General features: G+C 35.8%; 1 protein-coding gene across 1 annotated transcript in view; it reads left to right on the forward strand.

The window, feature by feature from the left end:
• The first annotated feature begins 691 nt into the window (after nt 1-691).
• Nucleotides 692-18,847, forward strand: part of pde4ba (phosphodiesterase 4B, cAMP-specific a) — a 70,486-nt gene continuing 52,330 nt past the window's right edge. The window contains exons 1-4 of the mRNA XM_014980307.2: nt 692-1,293; nt 16,368-16,562; nt 18,002-18,038; nt 18,242-18,312. Coding sequence (XP_014835793.1) covers nt 1,193-1,293; nt 16,368-16,562; nt 18,002-18,038; nt 18,242-18,312 — 404 coding nt within the window. The 5' untranslated portion in view covers nt 692-1,192. The remainder of the gene's footprint in view (nt 1,294-16,367; nt 16,563-18,001; nt 18,039-18,241; nt 18,313-18,847) is intronic.

Here is an 18,847-nt window from a genome sequence, read left to right on the forward strand (position 1 = left end):
TGTCTTAAGGTATTTGGGAAGAGTTAAGAATAATAAATAAATAAAAAAATCATACTTTTTATTTGTCTGTATTTACACCTAGATATCAGATTCCCAACAAACAGATAAGCCTTTGTTGGACCTTTTTATTTAAATGTTGATATTCTAACAATTTGTCAAGCTGTACTCAAAACAACGTATTTGGACGCTGATATGGATTTATAAGACACTGGGTGGAGCCTGACTTCTTTTTTTTATCAAAGCAAACAAAAATAATCAGAAGCCATTAAACAACATTTTACAAAGTAAATCATAAACTATCCCTTAAAATTCAAGTCATTATTCATAAATTACTGCCAAAAGTGTTTTATCTATAATGTTCCGTCATAAGAAACAATCCCATTTTGTACTCAATGTACTGTTCAGTAGACTATTTTAATCCTGTGAGAAGCAATTTTATGGGGAAATTAACTCTTATCTCACCACAGTTTGGTCAGTTCTGTTTTGACATGCTCTTCTGTGTGTACTGCATTGATACAGGATTAATTAAAGGCTGTCAGCAGTGGATGAGTTATGACTCCTCTCCAGCAACTCCACTCCGCAATTTAAAGCTTCCTGCCAAACTCTGCCGGGTCGCCTGAAGGGAACAGAGCTCCCCATAGACACACAGACACACACGCATACACACACGCAGCATGGGGAGGAAGTAAAGTCTGTGACGAGAAGAGTCCGTAAAGAGAGCTCAGAGAGAGAGAGAGAGAGAGGAGTGTGACCAAGTGTAAAACGGGATGAAAGAGTTCCGTGATGTGACGTGTGGATTGCTGCTGACATTGTTGTGTGTAACAGGAGATCGAGTGTGTGGAGAAGATGTACGGACACCTATTTGCTGCATGTTTAGCACCACGGACAGGGTGGCCAATGGATGATCTGCTGAGAAACTTTTCTTTTACAAAGGGTTTATAGGTAACAGTTGTGTGAATGTCACGGAGCATGCCTGAGTCACGTATTACTGGACTCAATGAGTTTTTTTAGCACAGACATCAGAGTTGTGTATCCACGACTCTACTTTGCAGTTATCGCTACTGGAACTGTGTGTGTGAACGTGTGACGTTGGGTGGTTTGGGATGCTTTAGGATTAGTTTGACATGTTTTTGGTTACAAATGTGATATGTGCAGGGTAGTGTGTGCATGAGTGTGTGCTTGTGTCAGGGAAATGTACCGGCGTTCACCTTGTGCCAGAGGAAGAGTTCATTTTGACTTCAGTGAGGAGGTCATCAGAAAACTTCACGCCGCCAATCACAGCCATCCTCACAGGTTAGAACTTGGTTCACAAGTTTCGACTTCCATGCATTATCATGCTTTTGTTGATGTTCATTTGGGCAGTTCCGTTTTTTCATGGCTTCTAAATCCTTTAATAGTCCTGCTCGAACATACTTCATATTTTCTCCTGTATTGAAGCACTTACTGGTTTATTTCATATCTGTATTTTTCTCTGTCAATGTTTTAAAATGCCTGTTACTTCCTTGTTCTATGTCATTAGAAAATGCACTATCACACCATCACTAACCACCGTCTGCTGAAATGTGGTTAAATGCACCCTAATGCAGTTTTGATGAGAAAAACATTGAGAACTAGCTGACATGTTTCTGCGTGCAGCAGTTTTTGCAGAGGAATGTATCAAACCGTTTTTGTGCAGTGAAGAGAGTCAAGTTGTTAGCCATGCAAATTACTCTGGAAGTGTTTCAAAGATTTGTTTATTATCATGGCTTTTTTTTTTTAGCTGTGGTGTAAATATAGCCATGTGTCTTTGGCACACTGGTGACCAAATGACCTGGAGGATGAAAACACAAAAAAGAACAAATGATGACATTGAAGGGTTTGTGATGGCTTTAGGCATTAGCAGCTTCTGTGTATTTGACATAGTTGCCATGCAGGCTTTCTAGTCTGCCTTCTTTAATGTTTTTTTTTTCTGAACCCTTTCTGCCAAGAGTTTTTTACTCTTGCCCCAGACCTTAAGAGGGAGAATACTTGTATTTATGGTTTGTGCTAGTTGGTCAAAGTTTGTGAAGCAAAACTTCTTCTTTTTTTTTTTTAACAGATTTTATAGTTTTGATATAATAAAATAAAACACTGATTGAAATGTGTAGCCACATTTTAGCATTTTGTCATGTTGGAACCACAAACTTGAATGAAATTTAGGTAGTGGTTATTTATGAACTGTGAATCTACTGTGAGGATGCAACAATCTGCCGTGTAGGAATCAAAAACCAAAACTTGTCTGAATGTTTAAATTCCTCTTCAACCAAACTGGAGGGTAGATTTATCCACACGTTGCAGCAACAGAACCTCATTCAAGCACAACTCCAAACTTTGCTAGTAATAGTTGTGATATTTTTGTACAGCAGTTCTCAGAGGGTTAGGATCTTGACTAAATTACTAAATGACATGATGGGATAATGATGTTGTGGCCTAGATTTAATCTTAGAATGCAAAGAGCTTTGTTGAATTTTAACTAACAGGAAATGGTAAGATTTATTTATTTACTTGTTCATTACTCATTTTGTTTTGTATTGATACAATAGTAAAGATGGAATCTAAAGGTAATTTGTTGGTGATGCACTATCCAGCTTGTAGTTCTACATTGTATAAAGTGTGGATGTTTATTTGTGTCTGATTCATGACTTTCCCCCATTTTTCAAAGCATATTTCTCTGAAATTAATTCAGCAGAATGTGTTTACATTTGTTTTGTTTTTTGTATTAAAACAGCTTGTAAAACATAGAAATTGGTTCTCTTATAGTACAGAAGGAAGTTTTACCATACAGTACGTAAACATACAATTTAAATACCATATGAACATTTTAATAAAAACCTGGGTTTAATATGTAATGATGCAGCTCATGAAGCCAGAAATGGGAACTGATTCATGTTGACTGTATCAGGGCAGAAATAAACCAAGAGAAAATCTAGGCTGGGTTTCACCCCAAGAGGACTATAGGTGTCCCAGCTCAGATGGCACATGAGGAGGGGAAAAGCCGAACAAGCAGTGGCCATATACAGACTTAACATAATTAACAGTTTAACATCTCCCAATTTGTGAAATTGGGAGATGTGGAATCTGATTGGCAGGAGACTGTCTGTGGAGTACCACAAGGATCAGTATTGGGACCAATTTTATTTAATCTTTATATAAATGATATCAGTAAAGTGTCCAATGTATTAAAATTTATCTTATTCGCTGATGACACAAATATTCTAGCCTCTGGCGACAATTTAGAGCATCTTCTCTCAACAGTCACTTCAGAGATTAGTAAGTTAAAGATATGGTTTGACCATAACAAATTATCCCTAAATTTGGACAAGACGAAAATCATGGTCTTTGGGAACTGTTATAAAAATACTGAAATCCAAGTTCAAATAGAGGACGTAACTCTACAAAGGGTTTTTGCTAATAAGTTCCTCGGTCTAATAATAGATGACAAAATCAGTTGGAAACCTCATATTAAACATTTACAGAGTAAACTCAGTAGAAGTATATCCATATTGGCTAGAGCTAGACATGTATTGAATGTTAAATCACTTCATATTCTATATAACTCTCTGATTTTACCATATCTATCATATTGCTGTGAAGTGTGGGGAGTTAATTACAAGAGCTCTTTACATCCGGTAACCGTCCTACAGAAACGAGCCATTAGAATCATCCATAATGTCGGTTATTATGAGCATACAAACCCGCTCTTCATAAAATCCAGAATTCTCAAATTTGACGAGCTTGTAGAATTTAAAATGGCTCAGTTTATGTTCAAAGTATCTAAAAAGTTGTTACCTGAGCACATACAGAGCACGTTTTCTGAAAGAGAAGGGGGGTATAACTTAAGGGGTCACTCAAACTTCAAGATCCGCAATTTTAGAACAACAAGAAAAAGCTTCTGTATTTCAATTACAGGTGTAAAGTTATGGAACAAGCTACATGAAGATTTAAAACAAAGCAATAGTTTAACACAATTCAAAAGAAAGTACAAAGAGGTAATTTTCAATAGATACACATATGGGTGACAGAAAGCAATAAGGTGTGTATTGCAGATAACTTGGTGTAAGGGTTTAGAAAGACAAACCAGCATAAAATGGGAAAATGTATAGGTAAATATTAGTAACTGTTACTTCTGACTGCCACTTTGATTTTGATTTTTTTAATGACAGTAGGACTATAAAGTTTCAAGTGTTTAGGGGGTAGGAGTTTATAAGTTCTCACTTCTTCCTACCCCATTTTGAGCATGATATGTTAACTGAAACAAAAAAATCTGTATTTTCTCTTCTTTCTTATGCACTTCTTGTTACTGTGCACTATTTTATTTTTATATTTGTATCATGTTCGAATAAAATTTCATTTCATTTCATTTCATTTCATTTCAAAAACAGTAGATTTTTGTAAAACTGTAAATATTTCTTGCAAGATTACTGAAAGGACCTTAACATGGATGAAATACGACAAAACTTTCTTTTGCCTATTTTAAGAACTGGGTATCAATTCATAAGGATTCCCTGTGTAATCACACAAAATACTTAGTGAGTGTGTCTATCTTTTAAAGCCATAATGCTAAAGTTAGTATGTGTCCATGGATGTCTGAAGGTGTTGGGCTAAGGAGACGGTAAACCTCCACCTCTGTTTGGGTTGGTTCCACCTCTGTGACTGAGGATTTCCTGTGGAAAGTACTGGCCTCTACAGCAGAAAAGAGAAGTACACACATGCTATATTGTGCTCTGCTGCATGTCTTAAATATCAGAGAAGCTTTTGAACTCCACACAAGATTTCTGAATACACCAGGGCTCCTCCCTTATTTTGCACTGTAAACATACAAGGTTTTGTTAGTTTATGACATATTTGCACATTGCTCTTCTTGAATGTATTAGTCTACATAGTGTATATGTCCCAGACATTGTTTCTCACACTTCCCACCAGGACAGTTAATCTCCTAGACAGGCAGGATAAACCAAATATTTGTGATCAGTGACCCGGATTCATATAGAATAATCCCAAAGGTTATATTATGTTTTGTAGTTTATGAATGACTTGATTATTATCCCTTGTCACTGCTGAGGAGTCCATTTCAGTGGAGGATATTTGGATGGTGCTACAATGTGCTCTGGCTTTGTAAATTTGAAGTTCTACCTCTGAAATGTGGGGATAAAAACACAATTACATGTGATGTGGTTTTACAAATCACTCCACAGAAGACCTTCTGGTTTAACTTTTGAGTAAGAGCTTCAAGACCCACAGCCTAAAATATATAATTCACACAGACGCTGCACTGTAACTTGGGACATTTTAAAGCAGAGTTTTTTACAGTGTGGTGACCCATTTCTCTTTCATGGCAGGACTTTGAATAGTGTTTTGTGCTTGCTTGCCCATGGGTAGAGAAGCTATGTATTAAATAGTTTTGTGGTTTAGCTTTATTTTATTTGAAGCAGCCTTTACTCACCATTTGACAAGCTTGTTAAGCAGAGTTATAAACAAAAATACAGTGAGGAGTCACAGAGCTGCTGTGGTTATGTGGTGTGGGATTCAGATTGTTTTAGTTGTATTGTTTTTGTGAATGACTAAAGCTGAAATTAGGTGCTGCTGCACGCCAGTGAGTTTGATGATGATTGTGATTTCAATTAAGATGATGAAGATTACAAGCAGTGGTAAATATTGCGGGTGCCTCTGATAATGAGGATGGTGTTTTGAGTAGGAGGTTAGTGGTTTTCAGGATGTTATCATTGGAGTTATGGAAACATTTGGAGCCTTTTCTTAAAATTAATCTTCCCTTTCTAGAAGTGGTCCATTGTATAGAGTAGACCCACTTGAAGCTCCACAAAGTCTGTGTAAATCATTACAAATATATACAATCTAGCTTTGTCAAATTAAAATGATGACTAAGTCAGTAAAATAAAATAGGAAAATGGGCATTCTCCGGTTCTCTGAGCTGAAATGTAGCTTGGCGGTCATCTTCTAAAATTCCAGCCTTATTTTTAGATTTACTTACAAAATTATCTAGTATTTTTTTTATTTTTCTTGTTGCACAGATGAAAATCTTCACAATGTTTTCCATGATGAAGGTAGAAAATGTATCTGGCTAGTCTTCAGATGCTAAGCTAGTTACCTAGCTAGCTAGTTTGATGCCAATGCATAGTAGTCTGATTAAAAAAAACATAACTTGTATGACCTCAAATGATAATTACTGTAATTATTTGAGGTCAGAAAAGTAAAAACATTACAGATGACCTGCATTGTTTTTGTTTTTTTGTTTTTTTTAGTCGATAGTGAGTCAAAATAACACCAAAAACGATCACAAAGAGCAATCCTGACCAAATAAACAGTTTTACCAACAATAATTTTCCTTGTAATTATTATACTGAGCTACATTCATATATTTAGTGTTACTATTAAGTGTGGAAAGCACAAACAATAAAACAATGAAAAACCAAATCATTTTGTTTTGAAAACTCTAATGTTACAACTTCTGTGTGTGCAGTCCAGAGGTTTCATTTGAGCTAATGTCTTAGCAAACGAGTAAAGTTCCAGCCCTCAAGATGAACTTGACAAGTTGTGACGTCTTTGACACCTAGGAAAAGCATTCGTTCTAATTTAAATTAAAAAAAAATTCCTACTTACTCTGAGGCATAAATGAAAAAAACACATGAAAATTTTTTAATAAAATGTAGATATAGAGGGATAGAAATTTCTGACAAGATTATAGCAATACTTTTCAGTTGTTGACTTTTGTGAGAACTGCTGTATAGTCACTTCCCTAAGCTATCAGTGGTTCTAAAGATTAATAGATCCTAACGTTTCCACCTTTGAAACAACAACATAGCTGTGTAAAGAAAGTACTCAGATTATTCAGTTAAACTTGGTTGATGACATACACAACATCAACTACCAGCATAGATTTATCACAAACAAGCGTTTAGCACACAACGTATCGTAAAAGTTATGTGTTTGTGCTGCCAGGAAGAAGGAGGAACCGTGACCTTGGATAGCCTACTTGGGAATACACTGGCATTATTGGGATGCAACACTGCTGTTTCCCATCTTGATAAAATGTTTAGAGCAAAAATATTTTCTTCCTCTGTATTCTCTGTCACTGTCTGGTAGGATTATTTGACAAGTCATAGTCTTATTACTATGTGTAAAGTAGCAGTTTATTTCATTTCCTCTTTTCACTTCAAATTTGTGTGTTCATAACCTTTATCATCATACATTTTGCCAGCATTGCTCTGGGCTTCCTCATGTGAGCACAGAGCTCATATGAGAAGAGCTGAGTATTTAGACTGTAAATGATTGTGAATGAGAGCATTTGCTGGATGACTTTGTACATCACTGTGCAAGTATAAAGACAGTGATTGCGTCAATGGCCTCATTTCTATTATTACATTGTGTATCTAGTTGAAGTCCAGTTCTCTTCTATTTCTGGCCACAGAGGATTAAAGGTTGAAGGAGATACTTGAATTTATTTGTCAAAGTTTACTACTAAGACTGCCAGTGACTGTAAATGTGCTAATAAAATGGATCCCATATTTGTTGGTATTTATTAATTGCATCACAGTTGACCAGTCAGAAAAAACAAATTTTGGATTACAGTGTGAATAAAAAAAAAACATTTAAGAAATTAACTTCCTGCTGAATCAATTTCTCAAAAGTGCAGCAACAAACTGGGGAACCACCAGATTAACAAAAACTAGCTTTCGGTATATTTATGATGCTGGTTCAGATTGTTAACATAAAAGATATATTTTAGAGAGAAAACACACAAAAGAAATCACCGCTCCAGCCAGCCCAAAGTCTCTGTTTAGACTAAACTTATTTGTAATACAAACACCTGCATTAGGAAGCAAAATATGTCTATTGGTGGTGACATTTATTGAGCTCATTTAATAAATCTGATGTTGATATATACAGTAAAAGTTCAAAACTAAGAATATGCTGCCTCTCACTGATTATTGGACTTTCAGCTGAAATCTCTCTTTAACCTTTTAACTATATTCTATGCACATCTAAAATTCACATCATTTTATGAAGCAGCATCAACATTTACATAGAGAAAAATCTTAAGGCTTCCTTAGGGGTCAGTCGTATAATTGTTGTTTGATGTGACAAATTACATTTTTCAAGTTAGACTGTGGATTTCAGCTAGAAGCCGTCGGCATCAGCTTGTGTACTCTGCTTCTGGCAATTACCCCAATTTATGTGACGTATATTTGCCAGAGATTTATGGAAGGAAAATGTCAGAGAGATCTTTGGGACATAAAATTCAGTGACTATTTTTACTTTGGCTGATGGGATAAACTTAATCACTCCTTCTAGGGAATGTTAGAGAATCTTATTTTATTGAGCTGACTGTTTGGGAGATAAAAAAAAATCTCCTAGAATGGACAAATATATTGTCTCCATGTCAGTATATCCTCTGCAGTGCCAGCAATTTTCAGTGACTTTTAACCTCATTTGGCAGTCTGCTTGATTGTCATTGTTAGCACTATCATTAATCTGAAGAAATGACATCAAAACTCAGAAAACACGGTGGAAAAACAGGAGGTGTTGCCATAGCGCTTCTGTTTGTTCAACCCCAAAGGGTTTCCTTTCCAGGAAACCCAAGATGATCAGTTAAAGCTAGTCAAGTTAAGCTTAATAGGTAGCAGTTTCTATTTTTTAGGCATCTCTTGTAACAATAATAAAACAGTTTCTACATCTTCTTGATAGACTGTGGTATAGCAACAGTGTTTGTTTTAGTTGATTTTGCATGTGAAATAGCTTAGCAACAGAAAATCCGTGTCCAACTCTCAGCAGGAAATAGATTAAATTAGTCTGTTTGTTTAAAAAAACAGATGTTAGAAAATTGTTTGAATGCCTATGTATCTGTCTATCCTTTATATATATATTTTAAGTTACAATACAAGGTTCTGGAGCTAAATTAGAATATCTTTTTACTTTTGTCATGAAGACGAATAGACACATCAATGAAGGTTAAGTTACAGTCGAGCAGCGTTGCTTCGCTTTTTCCAGAAGTAACTAAGTTCAATTGGAAATGCTGTAAGAAAACTTATAATTAGTTCCAAGTGATGTTATTTAATAGTTACCTGTTCAAACATGGCTGACCAGAAGCAAGAGCAAGTGAAAGGGAATGTTTGAATTGTATTTGCCTCATAACTGGAAGAACCAACCAAACTGAGCTTTATTTAAAACTGCTTTATGTAAATATGCTTCTGTTTGCTCCTATGTTTACTTTGCCATCTTTAGAAGAACACATAGTGTATTGATAGCTGATTTCAGCTGAGGAACATAAATTATAAGTCATCAGGAGGCAGTAACCAAGCTCTTAAAAAGTTTAGTTTCAGCGGAGCAAAAGTTGTCCGTCACACGATTCCTACACTTTAAAGTCGTTTTTAATGAGATTCCAGGAAAATCACTGGAGTGAAGAGAGTTTTCTCCAGTTTCATGGACCACGGTGTAACACAGTACTGCCCCTCCTCCACCTGTCTCTACAAATATGATAGAAAAAGGGAGCCATTTTCAAAATATTTCTGAATGTTACAAGAAAGTCTGTCAGTATTTTTGTGCAAACTAAGAAAATGGTGAAATATTCTATGCGACAAGCGCACTCACTAAAAAAACTATTAATATCAGAGGTCATTTTATAAACAGTATATGCATGCATTTAAACATTTATAACATTTAAATATTATTCATAAATATACATGCTGGAGCTAAAATCTTGTTTAAATTATTTTATCAGCAGTTGTTTTTGGTTTTAAAAAAAAGGATTACATTATACTTTTCAGTTTTGGTTCAAAGTCCGTCATACCATGAAAACGTGGCATCTTTTGAATATTAATTATGTTATTGTCTCTTAGTTGTATATGGGGTGTCACAATCAGAAAGACTTAGTTTTATCACCAGCGTTTTCACTGTTGTTTATTTGCATGTTCAGTGAATCCTTATGTTTTTGACTTTGTTTATTTAATTATGTTCAGCTTTTTCCAACATCTGTTTTCCTGTATTCATCCTTGCTTACTTGCTATTTTTACTCAGTACACCAGTTCCTTTTCTCCCACTGTTACATAAAGCTTGGTTATTAAACACATTTGTTCAATATTCCAGGAATCGCTCCTCACAGTCTATGTCTTTGTTGAGTTGTCATGCTACCACAGATGGTTTGCTTTTTATTAGTTTCCCTTCGTGTTAGCTGCTTTTTTGTGACTGTTTTCCGTCTATTATTGTCAACATTTTACTTCAGGATGATCTTTCCTGCCTCTTGCTTGTACTTGGGTCTTCCGCCAAAGTGACACACTGACTCATGTTAGAGTCGGAGTTTAGTTTTTAAAAACTGTCCATCCTTCCAGCATTCATAATGATCAAACTTTAGATAAGGGTTCTGATAAAAAAGCATTGGAGCACATCAATTATTCCTATTATTCCCACATTGTAAGGTGGGGTCATCAGATACAGAAGACAAACAACTATCCATGTTCTCACTCCCTGAAGGGCAACTGAGAGCCTCCAATTAATATAATATGCAGGCTGAGACTGGAATACCCACAGAAAACCCAATATGGTCATGGAGCAGATACCAGCTCCGCCAAAACAGGAGCCCAGGATGTTTTTGCTGCGAGGCAACCAGTGCACTGCAGATTTGTCCAATTTTCAAACTGCTGTGACACTTACCAAAAATCCTGTCAGACTCTACAAACAGGATGCTGATTACAATACCATTGTCTCGTAGCTGGGAAGTGGAGTCGCATTTCCTAGAAGAAGAAAGAAATACAACTGGCTGTCTTAATCATAAGAAAAAATGTGTTGAAATCCGTTACACAATGTTGTTATTGAATTTAAAATGTCCTAAATTCCTGATTTTACAATTAATGTTTTAACTAACATCTAAGGCTTTAGACCAGTAATGTGTATAATTAATCTTTGATTGGGTTGAACTGACCTGCGTTGAAAAACAAAACTATGGAAAAAATACTATATCAAATTTAGTGGTCTTCTGGTAGATAATATACAGTTTCAGTAATATGAAATGACTGCTGTGACCCACAGCCAATAAATCACATTTAATGCTGATTACCAACTACATTAAATAATTGAGTTCATCCAATTATCCACCCCTTAACAATCATAGCTCATAATGTGGCCCTTCAATTTCCTATTCCTTCTACTGGAGAATATTAATGGATTCATTTGTCTGGCATTTACCGGAGTAACTCTTATTTACTCATTTTAGCAGTTTTCTTGAATCATATTTAATTTTGTGCTGGTTAGATTTGCTAAAGCTGAGGCTCAAGTATCTAAACACTAAATGGTGGGAAAGCAGTTCTGTCCCGTTTCAGGGGGTCTATCTTCACACTGCCTGACGTGTGTGGATGGATCATGGGAAAGGAATGCTGTGTCATCCTGGCGTCAAAGTAGGACAGTTCTGATGGCTTTAGTGATAAAATGGAAACAGTATGACTGAGACGCACATTGTAGTTGCTTAGAAGAAATGAAATTACAAGGGAATTTCCATAAATGTGCTCTCCAAGGACTCTGGGGGAAAAAAATAAATAAATCTTTATAACTACTTCCACTTAATTTCTGTCCACACATTCCCGAACTCCACGAGTGTGTTGAGTTTACTCATTTCCCTTCAAAGTGGAAAACTCTTTCTGTTTCATCAAGTGTTTGAACTGTGGGTGCTTTTATCTTCAGTTTGGATAAACATTAACTGTTCTCATCCTTGAGACCTTACCGGTTCTCCTGTGGTTGGAGAAACATTTAGATATTTAGTTTTTAATATGTCTGTTTGAGATTGTAAGGTGTTAGTGTTTGTACAAAAAGTTTTTAGCAAATATGTAACAAGATCGCAATAATCATTGATCATTACAGCTATCTGTATCATGTATTTTAGTCCTGGCATACAGAATTAAACAAAAATGTTTCTAAAACTTTGTCCAAACTGGGGAAGTTTTAAGCTTGCTGTGTCACATAGTGTAGCTTTTTCTATTCTGCTCTATAGAAGCTCATGTTAGTCAGGCTATGTGCTTCTGTAGCCAGCTTACAATTGGTTGCTTTATGGACATGCTGCTAATAAGAGTTTCCACACCCTCACTGTTTCTGCTTTTCCGTAAATTTAAATATTTCCAAACATCAAAGTTTGTCTTGTTTTTTGTGCATGGAAGAAGCTTTGTAGTCTTAGTTCAGTTTGCAGAATCTTGGTTCACAGCAACAGGTTTTCCCTGTCTCCGTAGAGAGGAAGAAAACGTTGGCATCTTCTCTGGCAGCCAATTGAAAAGATTTACAACAGTAAGAACTGTAATGTGGAACATTTTTGTGTTTTGTTTTATTTTTAAGTCATTTTAGTTTGCTTTATCAAGATGTAAACTTTACAGAGAGATAATAAATTTGTGGTTTCTTGCCAGCTTGCCAGACAAATCTCTTAATCCACCAAACCACCACAGCTCTCGCTCCATCACATAGCAAAGGATCTTTGTTCCCAAACTTTTCCAAGGCTAACTTTCTTGATGTCCCTCCCTTTGTACTAGAAGGCTTGCTTACTATTTGTGTGTCATTACCGGTAATTACTTTCTAAACCATAAAAAATGCTGTTAAAAGCTTCTGTGTCATAAAACTGACAATGTGATTTAGTCTGCTGGATGAATCGGTTCTCTCTTTATTGCTGACTGCAAGAGCACACAGATATAAAGAAGGCCACCGGGGCATTGAGTTGTGCAGTTTACAACCATAATAGATTATGTAAGATTTTAATGTCAACTTTTGGTATTTCTAAGTTTTGCTGCCTCAGAGGAGCTAATGAGTGGACATTTTCTGTCCTGAAGTATTGAGTGATCTTTGAGAATCCTATATTTCCTCAATCATCTCCCTATTATGGGTTGACCTCACATCATGTGTAAAATGTGCAACAAGACCTAAACGTTGCCATTATCTGTTCACAGGAGAGTAATAATACTTGTTTCAAAATGTTGTTTTTATATAAAAATCAGACTGCCCTTAAATGGTAACTTTTGAACTTCAGTTTATTGTAGAGACGTTTTATGCTGTTACTTTATACGCTTAGAAATGAAACTCTTCTCAATGTTTGCTTTATTCTCTTATTTCAGTAGCTAACAGAACACCAATCTAACTTAAATACAAACACTAAGGGGCATACAAATTCTTTTAAATGTATACATTTTAAATGGTTTCCCATTTTGTCACTTTATAATTTCACACTCACATATTTAGTAATAATCAATAGAGTCTGTAAATATTGTTGTCAGTGCTTTCGATTTATGCTCACTTAGTTTGGTCTATTTTTGCAAAGAAGAACTGGCAACTATTCCAGTTTTTGGATGTGTGAAGCTGGTAGAGACAAACCTCAAAAGACTTGCAACTGAAGTGAAAACTCCTTCTACAAAGTTGACTGCTGGGACTCAACACATGCAGGCCATGCTGTGCACTTCTTTGTGTTGGCCTGTCACTTAAAATCTCATCAAAATTCATTCGACTTTTCAATTTAAATGCAACAAAATGTGAAAGATTTCAAAGAATGTGAAGATTCTGTGTGTGAAAATGTGAAAATGTGCTTCTTATATATATATATATATATATATATATATATATATATATATATATATATATATATATATATATATATATATATATATATATATATATATATATACACACACACACACACACACACACACACACACATCGTTGTTTTCCTTCTCTGTCTGTGCCAAGTTTCATGCAAAATGCAACAGCCCTCTGTCTCTAATAGCACATTTAATACCTGTTCTACAGCAGTCACTTTCTGACACGAGTTACTGAACTGAAAAGTCTTCCCTCATGAAATGAAACCCAGACCATTGTTGGTGTGCACTGTTCTGCTAATTCAGTGGTGGTAAGATAAAAAAAAAAGTCTTCCTCAAATAGTCTGGTTGAGCAGAGCTTGTTAAAAGCTATAGTTTTATCACACGTGAACATTGCCGTTAGTAGTACTTTTCCACATTTTAAACAAGCCTATTTTCTTCAAGGTTTTAGTAGCAACAAAGATTATTTACTCCCCATTTTATTCTTGGCCTGGTATTTTTTTTTTAATTTGAAACAAAAATGTGAAGTTTGTCTTGTTTTGCTTTGAGGGGAAGCAAGACTACACAAATGTGAGATGTGTTCAGCAGCACTCATTTCAGAGTAAGTCGTCTGTACATGTGATAATGCAAAGCAGTGGGTTGACCTGAGGGCAGAACAGTCAATCTTTTATTGCACAACACTCTCAGGGTAACTGATACTGTCTATAAGTTTTATTGTTGTTGCTCTGAAATTCCATACTGCTCCTTTATTTTTTTATTTTTTTTATTTTTAGGTCTCTGTACGCAGCAGAGTCTTAAAAGTGTGGGAAAGTATGAAAATAATCTTTAAATATTTATAAGGTCTGGAAAAGTCTAGAACAAAGAAAACATGGAGCATGCTTTCATAACTATACTGTTGTTAAACTGAAAAGTTGGTGCTATATTTGAGTGAAGTTATTGCATGATTAGAATGAAGAAGCAAATCGTTCAGATTGGCAACATGATTAGAGACACCAACCACCAACTAAACTGATGTCAACACGATGTGTAAAACACCACTTTTTTTTTCCATTTAACATTTTACCATGAAAAAAGTGTTAAATGAAACAACAGAAGCATTATTGTTAAATACCTTTGTTTAGATTTTAGTTTTTTATTCTGTTTTAAATAAATAATCTTGATCCCTGAAGAAATCTCTGATAACAAGTCCAAGAAGAATTTTGTTTATAGAAATCTAGAAAATGTGTCAATGGACAGCATTTGCTGAGAAACAAATGTTGGTAATGTTTAATTTTATGAATAAATACACATAAGATACACAATGCAGTTCATAATAGTTCTGCTTAATATGGTTTCTTTTCACATTTTTTGCAGATTAAAAACTACGACTATTCTTTCATTTTAGTTGGTGTCTAAAATTTGTTTAATACCATCCCAGTACCACGATGAGTTTGTTGCTCTGAAAGCTTTATTTAAGTTTCATTTAAGTGGCCCCCTCAAGTTTAGAGGACCACTTACAGAGTTATTGCGGGCCGGATTTGGCCTCCGGGCCTTAAGTTTAATGTGGTTTAATGATTTTAAATATTAAACCTCTGAAAAGCATTACTTTTACAACTTCTGATACCATCTCTCTTTATAGATCTATATGCCTGTAAAATTCTGTCGATATGAAGCAGAAAACAGTACTTAGGTCATGTTTCTCTTCTTTAATGTTATTTTGATCTTACTTGGTACTATAGCTCCTAAAGCTCCTCTTCTTAGGCTCAGCTCCCAAACTAACAACACATTTTTTTAGTCTTTGGCCTTAGTCTGTATCATTCTTTTCAGTTATTTGTTGAGTCTTATTAACTTCCTGTTTTTCTTGCAGTGGGTAAAAAAGTCCAGTGTTTCTGTGCAGGGACGGCATTCATTAAAGTAAATAAAAAGCCCTCCGCTGCAAATTTCCCACAAAGAGCGTACAATTATAAGGGACAAGCCTTTTTGATCGCTGTTTATAGTGAAACAAAGTGATGCCAGTCAATTTCCAACTTCATGCAGGTGATTTTTGTCACCTGGAGAATTGTTTTGCATACATGATTCTATCTGGGGCTGCACAGGAAGGACTCGGCATGTTTTGGTGGAAAAGCAAAGGTGAATATACCTGAGTTCTTAGTCTTATTCATGATCTCATTTGTTGTGTAAGCACCAGACTTTTTGCCAACCTGAGTTTACTACACAAAAGGGGCAATGAGGGCAGCAGAGCAGAAAGAAAAAACAGACGTTAGGAATTTCAGCACTGCATATTAACAAAAATAAAAAAAAGTTTGTATGCTAGAAGATCCCAGCAGGACATTATGTTGTCCACTCCCTCCACTACCGGTTTTCCCTCATTTCTCCATTTTTTTCATCTTGTTAGACAGAAGCGTCATTCTCTCTACTCATCAAGAAATAAACACCATGTCAACTTGCCCTCCCTGGAACGCTCATGTTAAGTCATTTCACTGCACTGTGTGCTTATTCAGTGACATAAATAGGTAGGAGTGCACAAACGCATCATAGGGATATGAAAATATTTGCCCTCTTTGTCTTTTCATTCACAGTCCGCAAAACCAAATGATGTGTTAGATAATAAAACACTGATCACGAGAAATTCCTTTTGTGGACTGATCTATGTTTTGTATCTCATGTCTTATGTATATTTTGTCTAAATTTCAGAGCCGAGACTCTTCGATGATTTAATAAATTATGAAGACAGTCAGTATTTAAACAAGAGAACATATTAACTTTAACATTAACATTAAAACTTTGCTCTGTTTGCAGTTTTGACGTGGAGAATGGCCCATCAGCTAGCTGCAGCCCACTGGACCCCCAGGCGTCCCCTGGCTCGGGTCTGGTGCTCCACACCAACTTCCCGGGACATAACCAGCGCCGGGAGTCCTTCCTGTATCGCTCTGACAGCGACTATGAGCTTTCTCCCAAGTCCATGTCACGAAACTCCTCTATCGCCTCTGAACTGTAAGTTATTGTACCACTGAGACGTTTAAAAACAAATAATGGTGTTGGCCTGTCCTTTGCAGCTGCAACAGCTCCAACTCCTCTGGGAAGTTTTTCCACACAGTTTAGAAATGTATTTCTGCTATTTGACCATTTTTCTAGGAGAGCATTTGTGAGATCAGACACTGGTGTTGGTCATCCTATTTATTCTAAAAGCATTGTCTGTTTGAAGTCGGTGCTTTCATGAAGCTCTCTGGGTACTGTTCTTAAGATAATCTGGAGGTCACACAAAATCCGGAGGCCTGTAGCTGTTGACTCTGCAGACAGTTGGTGATTCCAGCATACTGGAATCACCAACTGGAATCAGCAACTGATTCCAGTTGGTGATTCCAACTGAATCAGTTGGAATCAGTTGGAATGGCCAAGTTGTTGTTGTTTCCAGCTTCTTCAGTTTTTTTAATATCACTTAAAATTGATTTTGGAGGGTTTTGTGCTAAGAAATTTTCATAAAACACTTGATTTCCCAAACTATGATGGGAGACACAGTATCTTAGACTCTAAGTGCTGGATTTCATACTCTTTTGGCTACAGAAGAGACCAAAACACCTGCATTCATTAATTAGGAGGGTCTCCGTTAGGAGCTTTTGAAATTGCAAATTTCTCCAAGTTGATTGATGATATTGCAGGATTGGATCTACAACGTTGAACAATCCAATATTGCAGCTCCCTTGTCACTACTCCCATTAGACTATACCTGCAGCACGCTGAGAGCTGAGGGAACAAAAGTTGAATAACTTCTCACAAACAAAATGATAACATTCTGTGCGTATGATACTGAAGTTTAACTATGTATCCTCACTAAGAAGCACAGCAGTTTTCCTTTAAATAAATAAGATTTAAAGAAAGGGTCAGGTATCTTGCTCAGTTTAAATGAAAGCAGCACAATCTCCTCTGTTTTCACCTCTGACCATTCTGCAAATGAATGGTAATGTAATTACAGTTATATAAAGCAGGGGTTGTGATCTTAATCTGGAGCTCTTACCTAAAAATAACTGAGTCCATAAGCCTGACAGCACTCTAAAATTTGCTGCTCTCAAAAATATTGCCATAAAAATGTATTACTTTGTTTTCATTTGGTTAACATAAAATTGCTAAACATCCTAATAACTTTTCCATTAAACATGTCAACAGGGTAAAGACAGATTTGATGTCATTTAATGTTTTTTACTTCCCAGTTGTTAAATGATTTTAGATCAAATTGTTTACTCACTTAGACATTGTCTGAATGCCACTCACTGAAACAGAAGGAGGAAGTTATTTAAGTCACATCATATTTTATGTTTGCACTTGTTGCACAGTATTTACCATTTCTAACAGATGCTTTACTTTCCAATTATGTGAAAATATATTTGGGGCATATTTCTTTTTATAATTTACTTACTGTATTTCTCCCCATGCAGACATGGCGATGACCTGATTGTAACTCCATTTGCTCAGGTAAACACCTCATTGTCTGCTTTCTGGAATGTTCCTGTTTTCTTTCATTTCCCTATTGATGAATAATGTTTGCTGAACCATGTTCGACAAAACTAAGCCAAATAAAACAAATATTTAATGGCCGTGTAATACATAAATAAACCGGCTGCTAAACTAACAAGCACAAAGGATGCCACTGATCACCTCTCTCACTTCCTTTGTAGGTTTTGGCAAGCCTTCGAAGTGTGAGGAATAACTTCACTGTTCTGACAAATGTCCAGTGTGCCTCCAGCAAGTAAGTATGACACCATCAAAGACCAGGCATATATATTTTTCCTGCTTTGAGAATACATCAGCAGTTGTTCACAACATTGTAAAAATACCTCAATCAGTCATAAAAAAGAACAAACATATACAAATCTGCATCTGCAATCAAGTTCAATGTTTATTCTAAATAAACATAGACAGAAAATTACATACCCTGAAACCGGTATTGTTTTTTTGTTTTTTTTATATATAAAACAAAGCACATTAAGAATTCAGATTGCAACTACATCCATTTTCCACATGGTGTCAGTATCGAGTTGTAAATAAAATTGAGGTTAGACGTGTGACATCACTGCTGTTCCCACCGCTCACCAGCTGAGATGCTAGTTGGAGCAACAAACACTACCCTCATGCAAATACACAGATTGAGACCATCTGCGAAGAGTTTTAACATTTTGCAGTAATAATAATTTGTCACATTTAATAATTTGTTGCAACTGATTTTTGCAGTGTAAACAACCTTTTTGTAAAATTTCTTGAAGGTAAACTGATGTACAAAGAGC

Source organism: Poecilia mexicana, unplaced genomic scaffold, assembly GCF_051168715.1.
Source record: "Poecilia mexicana isolate PSO_F unplaced genomic scaffold, ASM5116871v1 scaffold_8, whole genome shotgun sequence".
Lineage (NCBI taxonomy): Eukaryota > Metazoa > Chordata > Actinopteri > Cyprinodontiformes > Poeciliidae > Poecilia > Poecilia mexicana.